At 36.2% G+C, this 25,572-nt stretch overlaps 1 protein-coding gene across 5 annotated transcripts in view; it reads right to left on the bottom strand.

Moving 5' to 3' along the window:
* Window positions 1-5,660: 5,660 nt before the first annotated feature.
* Window positions 5,661-25,572, bottom strand: part of LOC146692386 (uncharacterized) — a 28,113-nt gene continuing 8,201 nt past the window's right edge. The window contains exons 3-32 of one of the 5 annotated variants that reach the window (XM_085432423.1): window positions 24,428-24,469; window positions 22,671-22,796; window positions 22,556-22,582; window positions 21,540-21,566; window positions 18,766-20,205; window positions 18,484-18,612; window positions 17,471-17,674; window positions 17,327-17,389; window positions 16,087-16,125; window positions 15,748-15,807; window positions 15,575-15,640; window positions 15,426-15,461; window positions 15,254-15,301; window positions 15,052-15,105; window positions 14,904-14,951; window positions 14,528-14,806; window positions 14,076-14,123; window positions 13,950-13,988; window positions 13,736-13,768; window positions 13,516-13,563; window positions 13,376-13,426; window positions 13,228-13,275; window positions 13,018-13,065; window positions 12,878-12,922; window positions 12,614-12,724; window positions 12,495-12,530; window positions 11,024-11,068; window positions 10,903-10,929; window positions 7,731-7,775; window positions 5,661-7,254 (exon numbers count right to left, since the gene is read on the bottom strand). In XM_085432423.1, coding sequence (XP_085288549.1) covers window positions 7,103-7,254; window positions 7,731-7,775; window positions 10,903-10,929; window positions 11,024-11,068; window positions 12,495-12,530; window positions 12,614-12,724; window positions 12,878-12,922; window positions 13,018-13,065; window positions 13,228-13,275; window positions 13,376-13,426; window positions 13,516-13,563; window positions 13,736-13,768; window positions 13,950-13,988; window positions 14,076-14,123; window positions 14,528-14,806; window positions 14,904-14,951; window positions 15,052-15,105; window positions 15,254-15,301; window positions 15,426-15,461; window positions 15,575-15,640; window positions 15,748-15,807; window positions 16,087-16,125; window positions 17,327-17,389; window positions 17,471-17,674; window positions 18,484-18,612; window positions 18,766-20,205; window positions 21,540-21,566; window positions 22,556-22,582; window positions 22,671-22,796; window positions 24,428-24,469 — 3,464 coding nt within the window. In that variant the 3' untranslated portion in view covers window positions 5,661-7,102. The remainder of the gene's footprint in view (window positions 7,255-7,730; window positions 7,776-10,902; window positions 10,930-11,023; window positions 11,069-12,494; window positions 12,531-12,613; window positions 12,725-12,877; window positions 12,923-13,017; window positions 13,066-13,227; window positions 13,276-13,375; window positions 13,427-13,515; window positions 13,564-13,735; window positions 13,769-13,949; window positions 13,989-14,075; window positions 14,124-14,527; window positions 14,807-14,903; window positions 14,952-15,051; window positions 15,106-15,253; window positions 15,302-15,425; window positions 15,462-15,574; window positions 15,641-15,747; window positions 15,808-16,086; window positions 16,126-17,326; window positions 17,390-17,470; window positions 17,675-18,483; window positions 18,613-18,765; window positions 20,206-21,539; window positions 21,567-22,555; window positions 22,583-22,670; window positions 22,797-24,427; window positions 24,470-25,572) is intronic. The other 4 variants (XM_085432425.1, XM_085432424.1, XM_085432426.1 and 1 more) reach the window with 4 other exon arrangements.

Below are 25,572 nucleotides of genomic sequence, written 5' to 3'. Positions count from 1 at the left end.
TGTTTCTGTCTGTTTAAGTTTGATCTCTAAGAATATCACAGCATTTGAGCAGATGTCGCCATGCTTGTTGAAGCTACAGAAATTCAGTAATCAAGATCAATTTCCTCTGAGTGAGTCTGAGGACAAAGAGGCCACACTTTCAAAAGAAGTGTCCTCACTAAAGTAAAACAGTACTTCAAAAGACTTTCGTTTGACTCCTGTGCTCCTTCAAGTCGATATGAGCACAGTACATTACAGCTTACCCATTCTTCTGCTCTGGTACCATGTATTGCCAGCTGGTCTGTTACTTTACTGGCCTCAAACATATCCGTGGCAGATTCATACTGCATCCCCGCCCGCTCTTTGGCTGTTATGAGATCCCCTTTTAATGCCATAAGGCCCCAAAACCAGTTGTAATGGTTTGTTTATCCACACCAAGGAAAGCAGTGATAATTGGAAAATCGTGTATTTACAGCCATGACTTACTGTATCTATTTCAGTTTGCCCATGAAATTTTATGCTGTATTTTTCAAAACATTCGTTCTCATGATCTTTGTAGTAAATGTAAAGGCTAAAGGACTTTTCACACTGGACAAGTAACCTATTATTATTGCAGCTGTTCACACAGACCATATACGTTTTTGAAGACAAATTTGCGACATGTATTGCGACAGCTGATTTTTCGCATGTGAATAAACAGATCTGACCAGTCAGATTGTGACTAGCTCAAAATGTGCACCAGTACTGAATTACAATGATATGGAAATAATACTATTTTATAGACTCTGAAATTAACTGCCTCCCCAGGTGTTGTCCCAATTCTGCCAACAAGAGCTCAAACGACACTGACATCCTAAAATAAGAAGTAGGTAGATCAATCCAGATATCGATAGTATCGATACCTATCCTGGTATTGGTATTGGATCAATTCTAGCGTGATGGGGTGTATACTTTTTTCTGTTCTCTATGTTTATTATGTGACCCACTAATGTGTGTTAGATAATTTATTTGTAAATGAAAAGATGTTCTTTCTTATGTTGATTGTCACATTTATTTTATATATAGCCTAAATTTAACTCTTGTAAGCCCGCAGGTTTCCATTTGTGTAACTTTAAATCCTGATAGAACAGAATAAGCTAGAGCAATCATTTTTTGCATTACTTGCATATCGTGCATTCAACTTGTCTCAGGTAGCAGTGTCCTTCCACTAATGGCTTTTACAAAAATTATGTAAAAAGCACATCCAACAACAAAAACATGATCCAGAAATACACTTTGCCAATCTGATCTGATCTGTTCATAGGACTTCTCACGTTGGAATAAAGTTCATCATGCTGTCAGCAGGAACTATCTGCCATTACCTGTAGAAATAGGGAGTGAAGTCATTTTTCATGGGAAATGCAGTTTTTTCCCCTCAAAGGCCAATCAAAGGTCCATTAGTGGTATTGGAAGTCATGTTTGACTTTGTGCCTTCCTGCTTAGTTCATAGGACACTTAGTAGTTTGATTCCACTGTTGGAAACACAAACAGTTTGACTCAACTGTTGTTTTTTTAATTCTTACAATGTATTTTTTTTTTTTAATTCCTGTTTTGATTTTGGTATCATCCATCAATTCGCTTCTGCTTATCCTTTTCAGGGTCGCGGGGGGCGCTGGAGCCTATCCCAGCTGTCATAGGGCGAGAGGCGGGGTACACCCTGGACAGGTCGCCAGTCTGTCGCAGGGCCAACACACAGAGACAGACAACCATTCACACTCACATTCATTCGCACATTCACACCTAGTGACAATTTGGATTATCCAATTAACCTATCCCCACAAGCTGCATGTCTTTGGATGGTGGGAGGAAGCCGGAGTACCCGGAGAGAACCCATGCAAACACGGGGAGAACATGCAAACTCCACACAGAAAGACCCCGGCCTGATAATGAAATTGAACTCAGGACCTTCTTGCTGTGCAGCAACAGTGCTAACCACTATGCCACCGCGCTGCCATTTTGGTATCATTCCAGTATTTTAATTACTATTTCTTGTATTTTAATTCTGGTTACGGTTTAATAATTATGGAGTTTTTGACTCATCCAGTCCTGGGTTTGAATTGGGTTTTCCTCTGCTTCTATTTATCAGTTTATTTCTTGTGTGTTCAGCTCCTCAGTGTTAACGTTTACAGTCTCGTATTTCTGCTTGTATGCTTTTATCCACCAGTGTGTCTCTCTCTTCACATTTGGTGTGACCATTTTTGTGTGTCCAGTTTTTTTGGTTGTTTGTTTGTTGTTGTTTTTAGTTTTGTCACATTTTACTTTGTTAGATTTCTTTCCTTTTCTTTTTTTGTAGTGTCTTGTTTTAGATTTTCCTGTCTACTAATTTTTTAGATCACTTTTCACTGAGCCTTGTTCCACTTTCATTTCTAATTCCCAGTCAGTGTGTATAAATAACCCTTTCTTTTCCAGACTTTAAACTAACTTTAAAGTCAGAAAATAAAAGATTCAGCATGTACTTAGAACTCACAGAACACATTAACACTGTGCTTCTTAGCTGGATTAATTAATATGTAAGCAGAGGTGGTTTAGTGCTTGTTATTTATTTATTGATAGGATGGAGAGTATGAGTTCTTGTAGGGTGGGATACACCCTACAACAACTAAATACATCACAGCCCATCAGTATAACAGTGTTTCTTTCTATACGAATTATTCCATATATAGCAAAGACAGAGAGAGAAATGCCCCCTCATGGATATCTTCAAAAGTTTATTCACGTTTTGACACAAAAACTGCATAGTGGTAAAAGTTTCCTACATAAGCACAGCAGACTCAGTGTTGTCCCTCCAATGATATTATAGCTTGAAATGTCAGTTATGACACTTAACTGGCTTCTGGAAAGTGACCGAGTGAATTAAACACATCTGCTTTATAGTACATGCAGCAGGTAGTTCATACTTTCTCTTAATGAAACATCATTTTCATACATCTTTGATAAAGCACAAAAAAACATCTTTCATTTAAAACTGTTTTTTGACCAAACGTGTTAACTAATTTATTATTATCTTTGAGAACTAATGGAGTGACAAGTCGCATGATAATAAGAAATTAACTATTATCTACAGTATTTGTACAGCACCAGAGTGACTGCTTTTTGTGACACTGCAGTCTTACTTGTGTGTTACAAAAAAGCAGCCTTGAATTTAAATAAATGACATTATCATGCAGAAAATATTACAATTTGTTAACAAAATATATCCTTCCAAAACAAAACAACCTCAAACTGTATGTTGTGGAATTAAACTTTTTTAAAGAGTGTTAAACTGCACTCCAATCCCAGATGAAGCATCTACAAGAAAGCCAACTATTTTTTATTCTGCTTGGAGATCGCAGATCAATTAGATTGTCTGTGGTTTCAGATAACTACAAACCAATAAAAGAATGAAAGACAAATATGACAGCAACACATCATAGTGAAATACAGTGAAGCAAAAGTGTAAGTGTTGCACTACAGCTTTTCAGAAAAAAAAACATGCATAAGATCAAGCAGATCACTTGCTTTTAACAACACCATCCAAACGCATGTACTTAAAACATAATCAGGGATGTAGAGTAGTCAAGTTGAACTCAGCCTTACACCTGTAGGCTCACATGAATATGTATGAAGAACCTGGAGTTACATTAGATAGAGCTCTGATGTTCCTTCTGGTTTGTTTTCTTGTATGAGATCACGATTTAGCTCACGTTAAATTACAGTTAATAACACTTTAAAACATAATTACAGCACATAGCCACAGTTTATGCTGTAATTACTGTTCATATTATATGTTTTGACGACCTTCAGAACACTGAGGCACAAGCAGACTACTGCTGAAATGCCCTTCTGGAATATGATTAATCAAAACACCAGTAAAAACCACATTTTAAGGTAATAACTTACTCCAACTAACACTTACAACACCTACAGTCAGTTGCAGCAGTACATGATGTCAGATCTCATTAGGCTTCCTTACCACTTCAGGACTGCTGACCTCACCCCTGGAGGGTAATACTGAAACCTCAGGGATACACTTCACTTCAGACTTGTTTATAAAATTAGAGTTTACAAAAAACTTTACATTCAATGTTCTGTTAAACTCAGGAATAAAGAAAAATGAAATGAAATAAACTAAATAAAAACAAAAAAGAAGTCCAGAAACCAAAATTATGGACTTTCACCTAAAAGGGGCAGGTCCTTCTTTAATGTTGCAACACACTAGTTTTAGTCAAAATGGCCACTGTGCAATCTTTGGCAACAAATTATTGGCAAAACAAGTGATGAAAGTTTTCAGTCCATATCAGTAAACATCACTTTGTTTAGAACTAACTCTTAAAAAGTAACAAAAAATATTCTAATTATGTTATAAAACTGAAGTATGACTCTTTTTAGTTTGCAAAATTTAAACAGAAGTTTTCAAGTAACTTTCTCTAAACTCACCTCTAAATTCAATGTCACCAAATACAGTTTAAGGCTTTTAAAAAAAAGAAAAAGTTACAATACAGTTGGGAATAGTAGGTACAATGGTGAGTCGGCGCTGCAGTTGATATCTCATAGCCAAGAGGTCTGTAAATAATTTGCATTAAATTGTATAATCTGTGCTGCATCATTAAAAGTGCATTTTAATGAAAGGTAACAATTTCACAGTTTAAAAAAGTATGAATATATATTGAGTCCTTTTCTATCCCCAAGGTTTTCTTTGGGTTAATAGAGAGTCTGATATCAATATGGTGCATTGAGTCATTTTGGTAGAAACTCTGTAACTACTCTCAAGGACAGCAGAAATGTTCTGCTGCATAGTTTGGCATATTAGCTAGATGACTAGCTAGCAAGCTAGCACAGGGAAATATCTGAATCAGTCCACGACAACAAGTAACACGAAGATCAAAGCATCTTAACTGCTTTAAATGTGGATTATGAGGGGAACGTTGGAAAACTTTCACCCCTCTAAGAGGTCCCTGGCCCTCATAAGTTCAAGAAACTCTGGTTGAGCCCCCCTTCACTGCCATACCTCAAAAAAAAAAAACTTTTTAATAATTGATGTAGCTCAATCCACAGGGTCATAATATGGTAAAAATGCAACAATATGTCAAAAGCATTTTTAAAACATGGACTAGCTATTAAAAACTAGTAGTTTCGTCTGTCTTTAGGAACTCACTCTGTTAAAAGGTGAATGTGACAGCACAATATGGGCAAGGGTGGGTCATATCCCAGGATTAAGCCCAGCGTAAAAACACCTTTTTTGGTTCTTTGCATCAAGTTTTCATTCAGTAAGACGGCAACAGCAATCACTGGTGATGCTCGGCAACAGTTTGGCAGCGTCAACAAGGCAGCCATGTTGCTATAAGGCACAAAACCAGAGCTATGAATGACTGAGGTAAAAAGAAATATGACAAGATCAGACTTAATAAATAAGCTGATGGTTAACACAAATGACATTCATTCAGTGTAGCAGACATCACAGTGTCTCATGAGTTGGTCACATCAAAGTTGTCCCTGCCTCTGAACACGATGAGTTAAAGGAGCTGATACTTGTAAGTAATTAGAGGTCATCTGTGATAAAACACATAATTACAAGACATTTACTATCCAGGAATTGCACTTCATTTTTAAGATAAAAGCACAGCATTGCAATCTTTGGCTTTAAAAGAAAAACAAATCAAAAAGAGGTTTTCTGAATTTATTAAACCTAATGAGGCGCAACAAAAACATTTTGCTGCATACTCATATCCTTTATGGCCGATAAACCACCACCGAAAAGCCCATAGTCCCACATATAAGCTGCTTCAAGTTACACAGAGAACCTAGACTATTTAATAATTATTGTATATACACAAGAAAATGTTTTGTTTTTTTTAATTATATCCCCTTTTTCTTACTTAGCTATATGTTTCATTTAAATATGTTTCTTAATTGGATCCAAATTTAATTTTGGAGCTTCGATATGTGCAATGAGACTGCATTGCATTATTGAGTTTGTATTCATAGAGATATACAAATCTTTTCAGTGCCTCTTGAATGTTAGAAAATATTTATTTTTTCAGATTGTTCTATATTTTATTCATCTACTATGCCATTTCTGGTTACCCTAGTATCTCCAATACACCACTTTGATTGGAGTCAGTTAAAATTAAAATGTGGCATGTAACATATTGAAATGAACCTCTACAAAAACAAACAAACAAAATAAAACATTAGCAGTGAAAGGTAAATGGCCAACAGTTTCATGCTAGATGTGTTCTTAATATGTCAAGAAATATGTGCGCATCAATCACAGCATGCGCCTACGATTGATGAGGCTGATGGATGTTCAGTGACAGGGATGCTGCTCAGATCAGTGTGGGAGCTCCTGGGATTTGACCCTCCAACATTTGGATTCTGTTCTATTGCAGATGCAGCAAAGCAGCAGAAACAAACACGGGGCATGGTTACAGGAACTGAAAATGCAGTTATTTATATAGAAAACTGGAAAAAATACTATTCAAATAAATCATATTTTGTGAAATGTATTTGCATGGGTTTGATACCATTAACATATATTATGTATATAATTCAATGTAATATATTTTCCTGTTGCAAATAATCTTAGACTTTGAAAATAAACCATTCAAAGCTGTTTAAGACAATAAAAGCTTGTCTTAATAGAGTATAAGTGTTTGCTTGGATATAAACTAAACTGCCTTAAATTTAAATTACTGTTAAATCTGATAACGGGCATCATAGAGAAAGCAACACAAAAGTCAGCTTTTTATATTACATCCTAAGTTGTGACCCATTTATCCCATTCTAAATTAAAAACATGCATTATGTACATTATAAATACTATTTATAATTAAAAGAATATTCACAAGATGGCATTTTTCTAACTGAACATAGACATAGTAGAGCAGCATACGCAGAGGGTAAAATGGGCAATATTAACAGCAACCCCAGGAGCTCAACCACTAAAAGAATATTTCAATAAATTAAAGACAAAGTAAGTCAGTCCACTTTTTTTCTCTCTCTGTGATCATCCTCTTAATGTAAAGCTAGCACAGATTCAAACACCTCCCCCTGCTGGATGGAAAGATGCAGTGCTGTCAGATATAAAGAAAGGCTTCAGGTGGTCCTACTGCCCAGACGCCTTGGCTGCTCTCTGCTGCTCCAACATGGCTCTGAGTGCAGGAGACATCATGGTGGGGGACATGGCTGGAGTGAAAGGTCGTAAAGGGTACTGGGCATTTTTGCCAGGGACATAAACGCACTGAAAGAATCTCTGCCCTGTGAAGACAAGATGAGATGGAAAGAGGTTGCTTACAATAAGATCTGTGGATAGATTTGTACTGTGCAATTATACGATTACATGGTGTGTTCAAACCACACATAAAGCAAAGTTTCTAGACCAGAAATAGAGGCCAAGCTGGCATCACTGTTCGTGGGCACTATATGATTTAAGTTCACTCTTATATAGGGACAGAACCAAAAAAAGACTAACTGGTAAACTCCCAAAATCTGTTTTTGTTTAAGAGGAAGCAGTTCTGGCGTTAGCGCTAAGGCGTTAACATTTCTGGGTTACAAAATGGTCCAAAAAACCCACTGATGTGATGCACAAGTTCACTTCACAGTGGGTTTGAACACAGCCTTAGCCGCCTTGATTAGAAACACCCACACCCACCTATATCCTTCTCCATATACAAATATTAATATCGGCCACAGTCAATGAAATAAGAACCTGAATAAATTTCACCAAGTCTTACCAGGTTTCTTCTTGTCTGTAATATTTTCTTCTTTCTTGGGATCTTCTGCATGCAATAAAAATAAAACTTAATGAGAATATGAGATTGTGCTTCACACTGAGAGAGAAAGAAAACAGAGGATAAGTTTCTACATGCATGAAAAAAGAGAAAGGATAAAAGACAGGCTGGGTTTCACTCTTTAAACACAGTGATGTTCTTTTGCTTGTTTTTGCTGCTTCAGTCTCTTGTTAAAGTCAAACTAAAATTAAACTTTATTTGGAAAAGCGACCACTTGTTGCCACTTGTCATTTGCAAATAAAAATACATTTAAATGTAATTTTTCTGCAACAACCACATCACCCTGCATAATTGTTCAAACCTAATAAAAGCCACTCAGCAGGTGTTGAAATAACACGCCTCAAGAGTGGTGCTCAACAAAGAGTAGCCTTGTTGCTGCTGAGTGTTGTAAAGGGAAAGCACCTTCTCATTCTCAGGATACCAAACACTGCTGTCCACAACAAACCACTGACCTCTCCATAATCTATGGAGAGACTAGTCTGTCACCTGAATAGCCATCGATGGGCAATTGTAAAGCACCCTTTGATGTTACATGTAACTAGATATGCAGCATGTGCAGGTTTAATTTTGTGATGAGGCTTTTCATAAACCTAACCAAAAGGAGTTTAGTGACTCAAACAAAGCAAAATAAAAAAGTGACTGAAGAGTAAGTAAATCATCAACTAAAAAACAAATGTGATGGAAACCAAAGTTTATTGGCTGACGCACATCAGAGTTGCAGCTCTCTAAAAGGGGACCATTAACAGCATTTAACACCCTATAATAAGAATGAATTGCAGCAAGCTACACAGTACACACGTCTATCAACATTGTATCTAGTTCATAGTGAACCACAGAACTTGCAGACTGAAATCTCTTAGAAATCCTTGTTGGTGAAATGTCACCACTCAGAGACACAGTGCACAGAAATAAAAACATTTGGCAAAGGCAAGTCTATGAACACCAGGAAGGATATTTAACTCACATTAATTTGTTTACTCATGTTGTTGCTCTAATTGCTATTTATAAGGTTGTTTTTCTTCTTGCTTTACTGTTAGTTGATGTTTGCATTAGAGTATCATGACTTTGTTAAGTTGTATAGTTATATTTAACTTAAACGTAACAATGTGTGCGTGCATTTCCCTGCTAAATAAAATATAAGTAACTTAAATCAAATGAAATGAAATCCTCCAAAAGAGGTTGATTTCTTTTGGAATTCAGTCATGCATAAAACAAACCATACAACACAAATACTGGCTAGTATTGTCTATATAAAACGATTCTGGTTTGCTTCTTTTAAGTGAAGTAAAGAAACCAAAATCAAAGTAAACCTCTGAACTTCAGTCTGAACCAAAGAAACCAAACTACTTTTCATCACACCTGAAGAAACAGGCACTGCTGTGTCAGATGGTAGCAAAGTGTGAAGTTAAACAGGGCAGTGGGGGAGTGTTTGTAATCCACTGGATGATTCAATAGGAACAGAACACTAATAACCCAATTTAATGGGTTTTGGTTCATGGATTTAATCAATCCAGCTAAGTATAAAATTGTTGCCATATTCATCAAAGGCTATAATCTCTTTCAATAATTCAAGGCGGCTCAAAAGGCTTGTAATCTTGTACCAATCAGCTCATCTCATTAAATTCTAATCACTTGTGATCCTAATGTCATTAAAGCCATCGTTCTTTCATACTGAATTATCCATTGGAAAGATGGTGAAAATTTACAGAATACCTCAGGCCTTACAGGAAGCTGTTTTCTCATTTTCTATTGACAACAAGCATATGATACACAACATGAATGACAGAAAACAAAACGATTCATAGCACCACTGTGTTTCTTTGTAATACTTCAAAATGTTTATCCAGTAATTCAAGAAGCTTTATCAGTTCAGCTAACTTGTATACTGTAGCTTACACTGATGCTGGGAACTTACATTTAAAGGCATTATGAGGAAAACAATTCTGAGAGTTAATTTATACATTTGTCGATTTAGCTGTTGATCAGGATTGTGTGAGTGCATGTGCTGATGTACAGACTCTTTTTGTGAAAGGACAGCTTATTCTAATTTCTATCACCCTCCTGAACATTATCATGGCTGCATAGCTCCCAACAATCTTTGCTGCCAACAATAAAATTAGCAATCTTAACTCATTCTGCCAGATATGGCAAAATGTTTTAGGTATCATTGTATGAGGGAAAAAATATGCATATAGTAAAACAAGGAATTGAGATTGAAATACACTCCTGCTCCTTTTACCCAGAATTTCAAAAGTATACTGAAGAACAAAATGCGTTGATAGTAGAAAGCATTTTTCTAGTCTTTTATGTTTGTCTGCATTATTTTATTGTCACCAACCCCTGACATGTAGCCATGTCTGCCTCTTCCTTGCGAGAAGAGACAAAGCAAAATCTCTGATGCATTCAGTCAGATTGACAAGCAAGATGACAGAGAGGAGGGTGTTTACATTGCAGAAGTATTCATATTATTTTGTGCCTAGATGATGATAACTATCTGCCAGCTTTGAAAGAGCGCAGCTTCACATTCAGAACAAGCACAGCAAGGTAAGTACGGCTGATGAGGAGGACAATGGTGTCGATGCTACAGCTCCAAAACCACAATGTCTAGATTTTACCAAAAACTGTCAGTGTGAGGGAAATTAACAAGCGTGTTGCTTAATACATTGTTGATATGGACTATTGAGTTGTCCATATCAACTCAGTAGGTAGGCTCGGCCCCTCGGAACAATATGATAAACTAAAACCAAAAACGAACTCTAAAGAACTCAAAAGTCTTAATTCCCACTAATGTTGTAACATAACAGATGACTTTTTTTACTTGAAATAAAACTGGATTCTAACAAGTTAACTTTAAATGTATCCCAATACTGACTACCAAGAACTGTTACTGATGACAGATACCTTACTAGCTCAGAGGTCATATCAGTAACCAAAAGAGAACCAAGAATGTTTAAGTCTCTAATCAGCAGCACTGATAAAGCCTCTTGAATGAAGCACACTCCACTGAAATTAAACTTCTGGAAACACAAATAATTCTAATAAGTGTCAATACTCTCTATGGTGACTGGAGATTATTTACTGTGCATATAGAAAACTTTCATGCTCGAGTACTTACCAGTTTTTGATGCTTGTTTCTCTTTTTCTAAAATTTGCAAGGGGAGAAAGGAGCAGCTGAGCCTTCTGAAATATACATAGCACTCATTAGATTCACTTCTAATTCTACTCTAAAGCCATACCTTGAGTCTCTTTGACAGATTTCTTTTCAGCCTCCTCTGCTTGGCCTGTGAGAGGAGAGACAGCCCTATTACAGCCTGCCAAATAACTCTCTGTAATTGTGGTGTAAATTCAATATTCTTGCAATATTATTCCCTTCTCGGAGTAATACAGCTTGGCATGTCTCTAATTAGAACTTTATCATGCATAAAACAGCCCATTTTATTCACATAATCTGCATCTCAGAAAGGGGCGATTTTCCCTGAAAAATGCCAGCAGAGAACATGAGTATGTTTCAAACACATCTAATTTGCTGTAGATGGTTTTTACAAGGGTACAAACATATACGCTTGCACCTTCTCTTCCTGTGTTTCACTTGATCAGTTTAGCTTCTGAGAAACATGGATGGACATGAATACTAACAGTGACTGTGAACATTAGACTCTTTCAGAATGAGGCATGACTGCAGTTTAGAAATTCTTCATTTCCATCCTCTAATTAAAAGACATTTTTCAGAGGTGTTTTACTCTCGGCATGAATTCCACCATAGTTAATTTGCCTTCCAATTTATCAAAAGGGTGTACATTCAGACTGGTTATAAGACTTTGTGGTTCAAATTTAAAGAATACAACTTTTACAGAGCTGAAAGTAAAGGCAAGAAAGACAGCTTGTTAGATTTTCCTGTTTTTAACAAGGTAACAAAGATGGCTTGAAACAGCTGAGGGCTGTTTCAAGCCTGATACATACATTTGTATGTATCTCAGTGGTCTCCAGAGACTAAAAGATGAATGCTGCTGGCTTTTCAAATCCCCTGTTTATGTGAAACCAACAGTTTTGTGAAACCAAAAGGTCAAAGCCCTAACTTTCCCACTAATTTTGGAAATCCTTCAGGGAAAGCACAAGGTAGACATATTTGTTTCTGAGAGCTGTCCAAATACAAGCAACAATCATCTCAAGACAATTACAGTATTTATTTATTTATTCATAAACATAAACTAAAAAATGTTTTGTTTTGTTTGGGTTTTTTTAATCAGAAAAACAAGTTTGCCCAGTTATTTATTCTGTGGCTTAATGACTGTAACTCTAATAATGATAAATAATCTAGTCTTAGCTGAATATACACAATGTGTTCTGTCATTCTGGCAGATTATGCACTAGCATTAGGACACTGGCACAGTGCAGTGCTAATATCGTACTCCAAGAAATAACAATTATATTTTAGACAGTTGTGAAGTTTACATCTGGAGATCAGAGTTGGCGGTGTAGTAAATCTGACCTGTAATGTTGAGTATTGAAAATTAATTTAAATTTGGGAGAGAGGGAGAAGGGATAGAAATGTTGCGCGGTCCCACAAGTGGGACACTTGGTCACTACTGGCATGTTAGCATACTAATGGGTTAAAAGGACTATTGTGCAGTCTCAAAGTGCTGCTAGCATGCTGTAAATAAGCTAAGCTTTAGGGAAAATTATTGCCACATTAAAATATAAACTTACTTTTCTTTGCTGCCAATAATTTTGATCTTGGCTTGGCTACAAAAACAAAAACAAAAGTAAAGAACTACAAGTTTTAGGAAAGCTAGATATTTTGGGGCCCTCATGAAAGAAACACAGACCTGGTTCAGATCTGGCAGGTTTCTCCTCGTGCGCTTCAGAGGTTACATTTGCCCTCCTGCCAATGTCAAGTCTCGGTCTCAGTCTGAGTGGCTGTGGACGTGGTTCTGGATCTGTTTGATATGAATTTGAACCGAACCAAATCATCTTAATAAACAGAAATTATAATGCAGGGGTAACTGGGCTAAAGTTGATGATTAAAAAAAAGATCTTCAACCGAGAAGAAAATCTAATTTTCGTGAACTCATGCACGGTCTGAGTTTTACCTGTCTTTGCTGTCGATGCCTTCACTTTGCTCATGATAGGTGCCGCTTTTGAGGGGAGCAGAAACAATTAGTTCCCAATCATCTTTCATGAATTATGATTGGCTTTATGCAAATTAATGAATGTCAGTGAGTGCCGTCACCTGTCTTTTCAGAGGCTGATTTCCTCTTCTGTCTTTCAGCCGCAGGCTCTAACGTAATGAGGAAAAACTCGTGATTAGCAACTTGAATAATTTGTTTTCTCAGTCAACTATTAACTTCTACTTCACATGAAAGAGAAATGTGTTGGACTGCATTTGATTTTTTTTAAATATTACAAATTTGACGAGATCCTAACGTCTAATCATGTTTACCTTTCTTAGGAGCTGCAGCACTTTTAGTTTTATGTTTTGCAGATGGATCTATGCAAACAAATTGGAACAAAATACAACAGAATTAAATATATAATGTTTAATTTTCATCATTTATATGTCCCAATAACAACAATAAAGGATATTTTACCTGTTTTTGCCCCTGCATGAATTCTGATTTTCTCTTTTTTAGCAGCTGCCACTGAAGTAACAAACACATAAGAAGAACATTACACTTTTAAAGGCAATCAAAATGCATTAGAAAGTATAGATCCATAGATACCAGATCACCTTTCTTTGCAGTGTCTGCTTTGGTTTTGTCTTTCAAAACGGCAGCATCTAGTATTGAAAAAATACATGAATTTATGGTATCTGTATCTTGGAAAAAGGTTTAAATATATATGAATATTTATAACAAAGCACAGCTATAATTACTGTGTGTATCACTTCTAACAATGTGAAGTGTGTACCAGAGGAAACACCAAATTATCCAGCTGTATACATGAATTACCTTTCTTTGTTTTCCCTTTGGCTGCTCCTGGCTCTGAGGGGATAATTGCAGTGAAATGCCCATGCCAAGTTAATTTTCTTTAATTAATGCATTCATATAGCACACAGTGCTATTGTACATCACTGTTATGTGCTGCAGCTGTCGTTTGTTATAGTGGATATTCTAGTTAGCTGGCAAATTAAGTATTTAGTGGATGTGGAGAGCGCTACAGTACCTTTGTCAGAATCAGCAGCCTTTGTTGTTGTTTTTTTTGCTGAAAATGACAAGACATTAATTACTATCACTGATGTAATTGTGATAAACACAACTTTCCACAAGAGTTTAACTTCTTAGTTTGTACCTTTCTTTGTGGAGACAGCAATCACGTCCTCCTCAGCAGCCTCTGGTTCTTAAAGGGGAAACAGTTGTAGGTTTATTTACTTTGTAGCATAATTTGAATTATATTAAAGTTTCACAGAAAAATTTAAGATTTTCAGGATAGTGTGGGGGTTTTTTTTCAAGTGAAATGTATTTATGCTTTTATGTATTCATTTATTTATCACACCTTATTCAAATATTTACTTATCAACAACTCTGTTTAATTAGTTGCACTATATTTTTAAGCCTCATTGATTTATTTGATCAGATTTTTGTGATTTTCCTCCCAAAACCTGTGGAAGGTGAGTAGAAAAAAATCTGTATATTTAAATATTTTTAAATGAATACCTTGAAAACAAGAAAGAACAAGAAAACAAGAACAAGAAACAACCATTTCAAAAGAAGAAAGAAAATAAATAGACATATCCTTCTCACCTTGAACCGGAGCATCAGCAGGCTCAGCTTCAACAGCTGGAGACGGGACCTCAGGTTGGGCAGGAGCTTTTTCTTCTTCTTCTGCAGCTTCTGGCTGTACAGGCTGGAGTGGCTGAACTGGATCTGGTGGAGGCGGCATCACAGGCTGAAGTGGTGGCTGATATGGTTGATACTGTGCGTACAGTGGATGCATTGGTGCTGGCGGAGGCTGTTGCTGATAAATGCCCTGTGGGGCTCCGGGATGGACAGGGTGGGCGGTCAGTACAGGAGCAGAGGGAGCTGAAAACAAAAACAAATACGCCTTTAACCTTACAGCAGAAGTCATTGAGCAACGGAGATTTAACTGTGACTGCAAACAGTACCAAAAAGTGAATACCTGACATGGTAGGAGGAGGGTAAGGATTGTCTGTGACTATGTGATGAACTGCAAGATAAAAAGCCAACTTTAAGCTGGTGCACAGTAAAGTCTTTAATTCAGCCTATATGACAACATTTCAGTGCACTGTGGAGATCCTTGTGCTTACCATACCATCCAGGTGGGGACGGGCAATAAACTGGTGCAGGTCTACAAGGCCCAACTGCAAAACATCAGTGCACATTTGCATTATTCATATAATCCAAAGCAACAGTTTACTGGAATAATACACAAACAAAGTCATATTCTTATTTTTATATTTTGGTATAAATGTTCTTTTAAATCAGGAGAAAAATATGAATGTTTTATACCTTCTTGTCCAGAGTCTGTGACCTGTTCTTGCTTTTTGGTCTTTGTCTCTGTGAATAAACAAGGTCACATTAAAAAAAACAGCAGTTTTATAAATACACTAACATAATTTGCTCTGCTTTTGTAATACAGTGATCATGAATGTGACATATTTGTGGGGAAGTAATTGCTTACTTGTTTTGGAAGCCTTGGGTTTATCTACTTTCTTGGCTTTTTAGAATTGAACAAGGTACAAATATTTAAATTCATAACGTATATGTGAAAAAGTAATTCTCTCCTGATTAACATTGAGACCAGTTTATGTGTGTATTAAATCTTAGTACCTTTCAGAAAAGGAGGAAATCTTCGGATCTTTGTGATTTTCGGAGGCAGGCTGATTCTAGGAAGAGCTGATTACGACATGACTGTGTTTATTACAATATCACAATAAAGGCAAACAATAATAAGCGCATCATTTTAAAGATTAAATTCATATAAACATAAGAATCAGTGCTACCTGTCTTTTTGGGCTTTTCAGCTGTCTTTAGAGTCTTTACAGTCCTCACAGTTTCCCGATCTGAAAATGAACATAAGGGATAAAAAAAAGAAAATTGATAAATTATCTCTGAATCAAAAAGCTTAATTAAAGTTGCAACTTCATATCCAAGTGATGCAAATTATTATAATTTTACAGGGTGAGATAATATTGTTCCCTGAATTATTCCCCTGTAGAGCTTATGGGAGGTTACTGTGAAACATAATAATGACTTAAACTTTGTCTCTTGGAAGTTTTGCAGGTAACGTCAGTGAGTATATCTTAAATAGGAACTTTTTATTTGTTTTTTTTTACCATTACCTTTTCTCCTTCTCACAGCAGAAACTCTCTTGGGAGCATCTGAAAATATAAACAAAGCTAAAGCTACAAACTGGAGGAGGAACACAGAGGCTTGTGAAGAGTTACGTACTTATGACACTGCATGCAGCACACAACATGATGCATATCTGCAGAATACAGGTTTATGTTCCAGCATAATCAACATTTATAAACTACAGTTTAAAAATGTTGATTAAAGTGGAAGAATCAAACAAAAATGAGTATAATGTCTACCCTTTATTAAAATGCTTTTTTTGTATTGTTTATATGACACAATGCAATAAGATGTGATATTATCATCACACCCTCCTTCTAAATAATGTATTATTTATACAGTAGAGTTGTTTTTATGCACCTGACTGTGAGGTAAGAAAAACAAAGAGACTCCAGCTCAAATCTCATATGGGATCACTTTTAAGTTTTACATTGAGTTGCATTTTTATTTTCTGTGTCACACAAGGCTTTAAAAACAAACAAACAATCCACTTGGTTGATACACAGAGACTTAAATACATGATCTAAATGTTAAACATGTTTGGGTTCCAAGTTACACCCAGTTTCTTATGAGCACCATCACATATTCTACATTCTCTCTGTTGCACCATCTTTACATTAAAATTTAACTACAGCTTGCACAAAGAACATATTTAGTTTTTATCTTGTGGAGAACAGTGATGGTGCATTATGATGCAATATGATCTATAAATCCTCAACAGAAAAAAAACAAGCGTTTCACGTGTGTTGAATATGAACATTGAAATGATATATGGGATTTTTTCTGCTTTTAAGACTAAAAAATACTAAAAAAAAAATAATAGTTTTGATTCTGTATGCATCTGAAACAGTTAGAAAGTTAGAAAACTCAATTTGTTTTTTTGTCAAATTACTGAATGAATTAAAACTTGCACAAATGATCAATACAATTGCTGCTGTAGGAAAATAAAAGAAGTCTAGATACAATGTAATCGCATAAGATAAAACATGTGCTAAATGTTTTCTCACAAGGGTTTTTTTTAATCTATTGCCATATACTGTTATTAGATAATACAGTTTCCACCTCATTAAAATAACTTATTTTATATGAAATACACTTCATCATTTATTTCATTTGAAAACCTTAGGTACTTTAAAAAAACAGTACTTTAAATTCAACCACACAGTCTTTCACTGACACTGTGTTATAAGAAAAATGTACAGCAGACATTATGAAACCATCACAGACCTTTTGCCTTAGCAGTCTTAGTGGGAGACTCTTTGGTCTTTGCAGAGTGCATACAGGGACACACTGGAATCACAAAGCATAAAATTAATGTTACCCTGACAAACAAATATGACAAAGCATTTATAATTCTCCTCAGGTTCTGACCTGTGGGCTCTGTCTTTGGCGCTGTCTCCTCTGGTCCAGGAACAGGTTTGATCACATCCACCGATGCCTTCTCATCCTCATCTTCGTCTTCATCATACTCCTCTTTCTTGTCTTCTTGTTCATCTACAGATTTCTCAGGTTTAGAAATTGGCTCTTCATCTTTGCCCTCATCCTTCTCCTCTGGAGCTGCAGGCCGGGTGGTGCCTGTAAAAGCAGAAAGTGGCTCTATCATAGAATCATGTCACACAACAAGGAAAAAACGAAAGGATTTGAGGTTTTCTACTCTGTTAAGGGCAACAAAGCAATTAAAGAAATTTGAGCAGGATAGACTCTTGACTTTCAGGAACAATATGTGTGATGAAATAAAATAAGCTACAGTCAATTTAAACTTACCACCTTCTACAGAGATTCCAATGACATTTCAGTGTTTTTTATAAGCTGTAAATTGGCCTCTCAATCTTTCCACTCTTGCATATTTTTTAAGGTGGACAAGCACTGATAGTGTTGCCTGCTTAGGGCAGAAATAAATGTATAATGGTAAAACATTTAAATAAAATAGATGCTTTTTACTGCCTACAAAAGGTATACTATTAACAATATTTGTAGAGGTAATTGCAAAAGAATTTGAAAAATTAATGAACAAAACTTCTTATAAATTTACTGGCCATGTAACCTTAATTTGACACACATAGCTTTGATGCTTTTGAATCCAATTTATCTGTTTCTCTAAGTTTGACTGACCTGTAGGTGGCAGTGCGAAGTCACAGATTTCACAGTCACACCTGACATACTGCCCACTCTTTAATAAATATGTTGTTGTTGCTTATTATTTGTCTTATTTGCATCTCCTTTAATAAGATGCTACCTTTTTAAATTATTATTATTAGTGTTGCCTTCTATTCCTACTATCAGGAATACATATATTCCGGTTTCATTGCACATTAACAGGTTTTAGAAACAATATTGAACACATTTATGAATCCTTTGCACCACAACAGCTGTTTGATACAAACCTGTTTCTTTTGTTTCTGCGTCTTCAGTCTTTCCTTCATCTTCAGCCTCTTCGAGCTCATCCCCTTCTTCATGGTCTTCATCAGTCTTTGCTGCCTCCTCCTGGACAGTTAATGTTCCTGCAGCAGCAGCTATAAAAACACAGAACACAATATACTATGACAACTGTGTATTTAAAGCATGAAATATGAAAAATCACCTTTCCTGTGCTGCTTCTAGCTCATTTTTGTCCATCCTTCTTGTGTTTATAAGAACTAAATGTAAAAAATAAAGTTGTACAATACCTGCCATCAAGATTTCACTAACACCATCATCTTCTTCATCTTCATCCTCATCTTCTTCATCCTCCTCATCTAAAGAGCTTGTATCAACATCCTTATCATCAGTTGTGTCATAAGAGTCACTCAGAATTGTTTCTCCAGTGGAGTCCTCATCCGTTTCAAAGGAAATGTCATCCTCATCATCTTCATCACCTAAGACGCCGCTGTCTGTGCTCGTAAAGGGAGGAATGCCAGCTTCCTCCTCCTCTTCCTCTTTGTCATCATCAGGGATGCCCTCTTCAGTGACATCAGGTTTGTCTTGAGCATCTTTGTGTTTAAGGTCTTCAAGGATGTCTTTGTCAAAGTCCAGGTCAAGGTCATCATCTTTAAGGTCTTCTTCATCATCTTCATCATCTTCATCATCTGCAAAGTGTTCGGAGGATGCAACAGAGATGTCCTCGTCTGATTGGTCCAGCTCCTCATCATCTTCCTCCTCGACTGTGTCTTCTACAGTTTTTATGTCTTCTTCCAAGTCTTCATCTTCAGCAGGAAGTGGAGAAAGATCTTCTTCATCTTCATCTTCTTCCTCTGCCAGTTTGTGATCAATATCTTCCTCATCCTCACTACCAGCTACAATAGGAGGAAGATCCAGGTCATCGCTAGTGTCTTCTGCAATGACATCATCACTATCAGTAACACCCTCAGCTAGTCTATCATCTTCATCATCTTCTTCATCATCCTCCAGCTCGTCCTCTCCCTCTTCCTCTTCACTGGAAAGAAGTTGATCGTCACTGGTTTCATCTTCATCCTGTTCTTCTTTGTCTTTTTCATCATCTTCTTCGGGTAAAGTTACCTCTTCGTCACTGTCTGTCACCCCAACAGGAACATCGGACTCAGAATCAGGAGATACAGCCGACTCTTCATCCTCAGAAGTGGAAATGGGTTCAGGAGAAACTTCATCATCCTCCTCCTCTTCCTCATCCTCCAGTTCTTCGCCTTCCTCCTCTTCCTCATCCTCCAGTTCTTCGCCTTCCTGCTCTTCATCTCCTTTGGCCTCTTCCTCCTCCCCCTCCTCTTCTTCCTCATCCTCCAGTTCTTCGCCTTCCTCCTCTTCCTCATCCTCCAGTTCTTCGCCTTCCTGCTCTTCATCTCCTTTGGCCTCTTCCTCCTCCCCCTCCTCCTCCTCTTCCAATTCCTCCTCCTCCTCATCTACTTCTTCTTCCTCCTCATATTCCTCCTCTTCATCATATTCATCTCCATACTCCTCATCATACTCCTCCTCTTCCTCATATTCATCTCCATACTCCTCCTCCTCTTCCTCATATTCCCCTTCTTCCTCCTCCTCTTCGTCCTCCCCAGCCTCCTCTCCTTCATCTCCTTCTTCTCCCTCTGCCTCTCCCTCCCCCTTTTCATCCTCCAGAACTTCAGTCATTGGTGGTTGCTTTTGTGCTTGCATTCCTATGACTATAAAAAATTAAATGGGTTAATCAAATTAAGAGAGCAGTAAAAAGTAAAAATCCCGCAATTTCTCTTTGAATAATATTGTATTAACACAAAAATGGTAAAATTCAAGTGTCACACTTATCAGTGTGACCCATTGGGATGCTAGATTTTCACTACACATTACTATGGATTCATGATAACTATGACGTTGCTATACTGACAAAAAGTGATGATGGTTAAAATTAGTCTATTAAAATAGCAATAATAAAAGTAGAAATAATTAAAATGAGTCAATAATAATAATAATAATTTTGTAAAAGTCAGTGATATATTAATTTTGTACACAAACTATCTTAAAGCTTAAGGAACTATTGTTATTTTTTTGTATATTTTCATTAGTTTTTATTTTTTCATTTCTTTTTGTTAGAGTTTGCTTGTTTCAGTGTTATTATTTGAAATTGTTTAGGTTTAGCTGAGTTTTTATTCGTTTATTTACAATCTGCTTGTTTATGATCATTACAAAATGGTAGTTCTTGGTCAGGTGCAAAATTGAAATTCAGAATAGCTATTACAACACTTTCTCTCTATTTCTTTCACAGTACATTTGACTTGTGGGTTTTTTTTTCAAAGGCATTTTAAAAAATTCAGTATATTTAACTATATTTTCACACTTAGTTTTAGTTTTCAGTCTGGATTTAGTTAAGCATAAACGTCAGTGACTCAATCAGGCCAGCCTGTAAGTCAAGGCACAGGGTAGGGTAAATTAGTGCACCCATGAGCGCACCTCAACGAAGTGGCTACATTGTGTTAGCTCAAATGCTCAAAGGCCAAAAAAAGCTGGAAGAGCAGCACTAAAGGCAGGCTACAAATCAGTAAGCCCCCAGCTGTGTACCCATCTCCACTGCCTCACTTAACAAGGTAACACCGGCCAAACTGCTGCTACATGAATGAATCAGACTAATTTAGCCAGTTTGTTGTGGTTAGTAACTTAATCCACGTGTGAGAGAATTTATTTCAGCAACAGAAAAGTGAATTCCTAACAGGCAGTGACCTTACTCAGTCATAGAGTTTAAGTAAACTAAGGCTGCAGTTGTTGCTGAAAGAGAAGAATAAGTCTGTAAGAAAACGTCCGTAACCGTAAATGTAGTGCAGATAGATGGTTCACTGCCTCATATGCATGGTTTGGCACAGTTCTTTTTTTTTTTAAAAAAGGTAAAGGCATGGAGTAAAATTACCCTGAAAACGGGGATTAAGGAGAACCCAATATCGGTGATGGGCGTGATAAGTATTCCATTAATCTAAATGAAGTATTTAGCAGTAAAATTGGCAACAAAGTAAAAATGAGAGTTACAGACCTTTAGTTCGTGATGGTAGAAATTCTCCTGCAGCACAGAAAAAAAAATGATATATGTAATTAAAGAATTAAAAAACCAAATGTTTCACTCTTAGTACAATTAGTATACCAATTCACGGACACATTTAGTGGAAATTAAGAAGCTCAGTTGTGGCAATTAGCATCAGTTGGTTGCAAGTTAGATGCAAACAATCCTACAATCAGAAGAGCTGCTTGAATCAGTGCAACTAAAAAAAGGAGAGAAGTAAGATTCTGCTTTTAGTTGACTATTATGATTTTCTTTTGTTTCCATCATTAGTCTGTTATTAGGTGTGAGAACTGAACTTATCATTATTTCATTAAGTTTCATAAGAACATTCTCAGAAATGTATTAATATTGAATACCTTCTGTTTTCTTACTTTTCACCTCCACTTCATCATCCACATCATCCAACCAACTTGAATCTTTGAGATGGTTCATAGATATAGTCAACTTGGATATAACACCATTTCAGCAAACATGATTCTGTCCCTGCTGGCATCTTTATTCAGGCATGTCTACGAATACCTTCCAACAAACTTTCTTTAAACTTAAATATTTCAGTAAACTATGTCTGTAAAATATGAAGCTTATGCAATGACGTCTGTTGTATCTTCTATTAATACAACAAATCAAAACTTCTAGAAAAAAAAATAATTTTTTTTTTCAGAGACACATTAAAAAAAACTTGCAGTACATGTGTTGTTCATTGTAAAGAAACACATTAGTCAAAGCAGTAGCATGCCCCCAGAAACTGCCATTTCAGAGTTTTGATTTTTCATACGTAATGACAGCTGAAATTACTTTTCCTGGAGGGGGTTTATGTTGGTAGAAGTCCACTTAAACCCCCCAGAGAATATATAATGCAGAGAACAACACATGTAAAGCAGCACAGTGAAAAAGAAGTGCAAAAAGCAGCAAGCAAGGCTTTTCAGTTCAAATTCTACAGCTGGATGATTTAAATGGGATATGCACTCAAAAGCAGAATTAGTACAAACCTTTTTTTCTGACTGCATATAGAGTTCCTGGAAAAGAAGAGAGAAAAGTGAAAACTAGCATATCATCAGATAAATTGCAGTCACAGAATTTGAATATGTTCATAAAGTCATGAACCTTCATCGTCGTCTGGAGCAATTAAGTTGGCAGCAAATTTCACTATTCCTGTGATTATGTTTGATGATTCATCCACGGCATCGTTTACCGCCTTCATGGGGTCTGAGCTGATCTTGCTGAGGCCTCCTGATGGAGCATGAACATGAATACAGGCACACAAACAAAAAGATGTTTTAGTTACTCGTGAAGTTTGACTGGAGTTGTTCACCTGCTTGTTTTTGTACCAAGCCCAACAATTAAGAGTTCCTCAACTCTTATTGTCACATTTCCTCAATACAGACAAAGCTATCAAATCAAATCAAATCAAATCACTTTTTATTGTCACATCACATGTGCAGGCACACTGGCACAGCACATGCGAGTGAAATTCTTGTGTGCGAGCCCCACAAGCAACAGAGATGTGCAAACACAACAACACAAACGAGCAAAATACAAGAATGGCCAACCTGAAACTAATAAATATATGTACAATATATAATAGTGTATGCATTTCTGGATGTGTATACTAAATATTTTCCTACGTGTGTGTGTGTGTGTGTGTGTGTGTGTGTGTGTGTGTGTATACACATTTTTACAAATTAAATAGTAAAAAAATAAAATAAAATAATAATAATAATAATAAAATATATAAAATATACAGAGTTGAACATCATGCTTTCTCATTCCTCTAGAGTGAGGAAATGAGAAAGCATGATGTTCAAACTGGGATGGGGCAACAGGAGCTTAACTTGAAAGGCAGAAATCTGCATTTCAGGAGTTTTTCAATCTTCAATTACAAAGAACAGTAACCGACATTCCAGTTGAACCATCACAAAGGGCTGCAAATATAGAGCATATTGCTGTGCAAAGAGCATTTAAAAATCATATTGACTGTCTTTCATCAAGTTGGTGTTCATAGTTTTAAAAGTCAGGCTAACAGGTTATTTTTCTTTTGTTCATATTTAAATATTTTTGTTTATCTTTGTTTGAACATCTGTATGTGAATCTGACATTGAATCTGCACATTAGAACTTGTGCAATAAATTCCTTCAAACTAAATTCAATTAAACTCAAAAGACTTGAATTTTCTGACTTGTTTGCAAGCCAATTTGATGAAAGAGGGACCTGCATTCCAAGTGGAAATACCACCAAAACATTGTTCATTTTGGAATTACCTAGATGAGCCTTATCAGATTTTGTTTAACTTGAAATAAAACAGAATTTATACCAAGTAAAGCTAAAATACGCACTGGGAAAAAGGAAAAACAGAAATGCAGTGGAACACAGTTTGGTTTAAAATCCGAAGATTTCAGGAGAGCTTGAGTTTCTTACTCTGTAGATAGAGAACACTGATACTTGCAGTAAATAAATCAAGCATACCTGAATTTCAAATATTCAAAATAATTTTTGGAAACAGAAAATGTGTTACTTTTACAAATATTCTAATTTTTTTGAATAATAACAAAACAAATACCACCTAAGAAACCGAGCAGGAATTAGTCCACTTCACTTATAGAACCTCTTCTGACTACAAACTACTCTTAACATGACTGAACACCTAGAAAACAGACAGAATCAAGCATGAATGCAGTAATAGACAAAAAGCAGTCTTTAGCCTAATTTATCATCCCTCTACAGGTCCAACAAGGCTGTAAAGGACTTTCTAACATTGACAGCCAACATTACCAGTCAATGTTAGGGAGTTAGTAGCTGTTTTTATTAGTGCCCTTAGAAGAAGTGTCTGTTCTGAAGATTTGGTAGCAGATATGGTGCCTTGCCTCTACGCCCTGAATCCTTAAAAACCCTCCTGGGTGGGTGACCTGGTTGGATGAAAAACACAGTGGCAATAAGTAAAGAATTTAAGTATAGTGATGAAGCAAAGGAAAACAAAGAAAGTGAAAGGAAAGGAAGGGTCGTGTAAGGTGAAGTATTTGTGTTGACATTAAGGTTATTTTAAACTAAACTAAAACAAAAAACTGAAAACGGAACAAATTAACTAAAATTAAAGTAAAGGCATTGGAGTAGAAATAAAAATTAATTTAAAAAAACTAGACATAATTTTTTTTTTCACTGTAAAATTGTCAGTGCCACAATTTTAAGTTGAATTGAGGGTTAAAAACATAATTGATTAACAATACTGTGAATTGGGGAAATTGGTTGGGTACTACTGCTGCTACTATCCCAGATTCTTTTGCGTATGAGCGTTGGGTTAGAACACAGCTTAAATTAATAGATTTACAAGCATTGCTTTTTAATATAGTGATGACAAAATGACCCAATGCTTGTTATTTGGTGGTGTTACTGTTACATATGAACATATGAAGAAATTAAACTAGCAAGCTTTATACCAGTTGTTCATAATTGCAGACATCTAACAGTGTGTGGTAAGTAAATGCATTCAAATAAAATCAGAGTTTAAAAAAAATGCTTCAAACAACAGAAGTATCGGAAAACTGTGAAACGACTTTATCAGCATAATCTTTTGTCCTTCCCATGGAAGCTCATTCACTCATAGCGGTATGAAGGTTCATGAGATTTTACAAATGATAAACACTGAAGGCACGTCCAACCAGATTAACAACATATTCACACACCTTGAGGTACATGTTGTTGCTATTATTAAACTAGCCTTATCTTTGGTTTAAGATGCCAAAGATCGTTTGTGTAAATATGAAATGAGCTTCATCTCACGATAAACCTTATGGCCTGTTGAACAAAAAAGTTGAACAATAAACAATAAATGCAAATATAGATTGCAATAAAAACTTTGACCTAGTGCAGATAAGGCACCCAGGTACTGTTGGGTTCCCTTTTTTTTTTTTAATGAGGCAAGACGAATAAACTCAAAGTATAAGTTTTCAAAATTTACAGAGCAGTTGAAGGTTGAGGTTAAAACCACGTGCCAACCAGACAAAGGGCATCA

Source organism: Copadichromis virginalis, linkage group LG15 (genome assembly GCF_057382275.1).
Source record: "Copadichromis virginalis isolate Kocher_CV1m ecotype Utaka linkage group LG15, C_Virginalis_male_GT1.1, whole genome shotgun sequence".
Classification (NCBI taxonomy): domain Eukaryota; kingdom Metazoa; phylum Chordata; class Actinopteri; order Cichliformes; family Cichlidae; genus Copadichromis; species Copadichromis virginalis.
The sequence above is the reverse complement of the archived record's forward strand: the minus strand, read 5'-3'. Positions and strand labels throughout refer to the sequence as shown.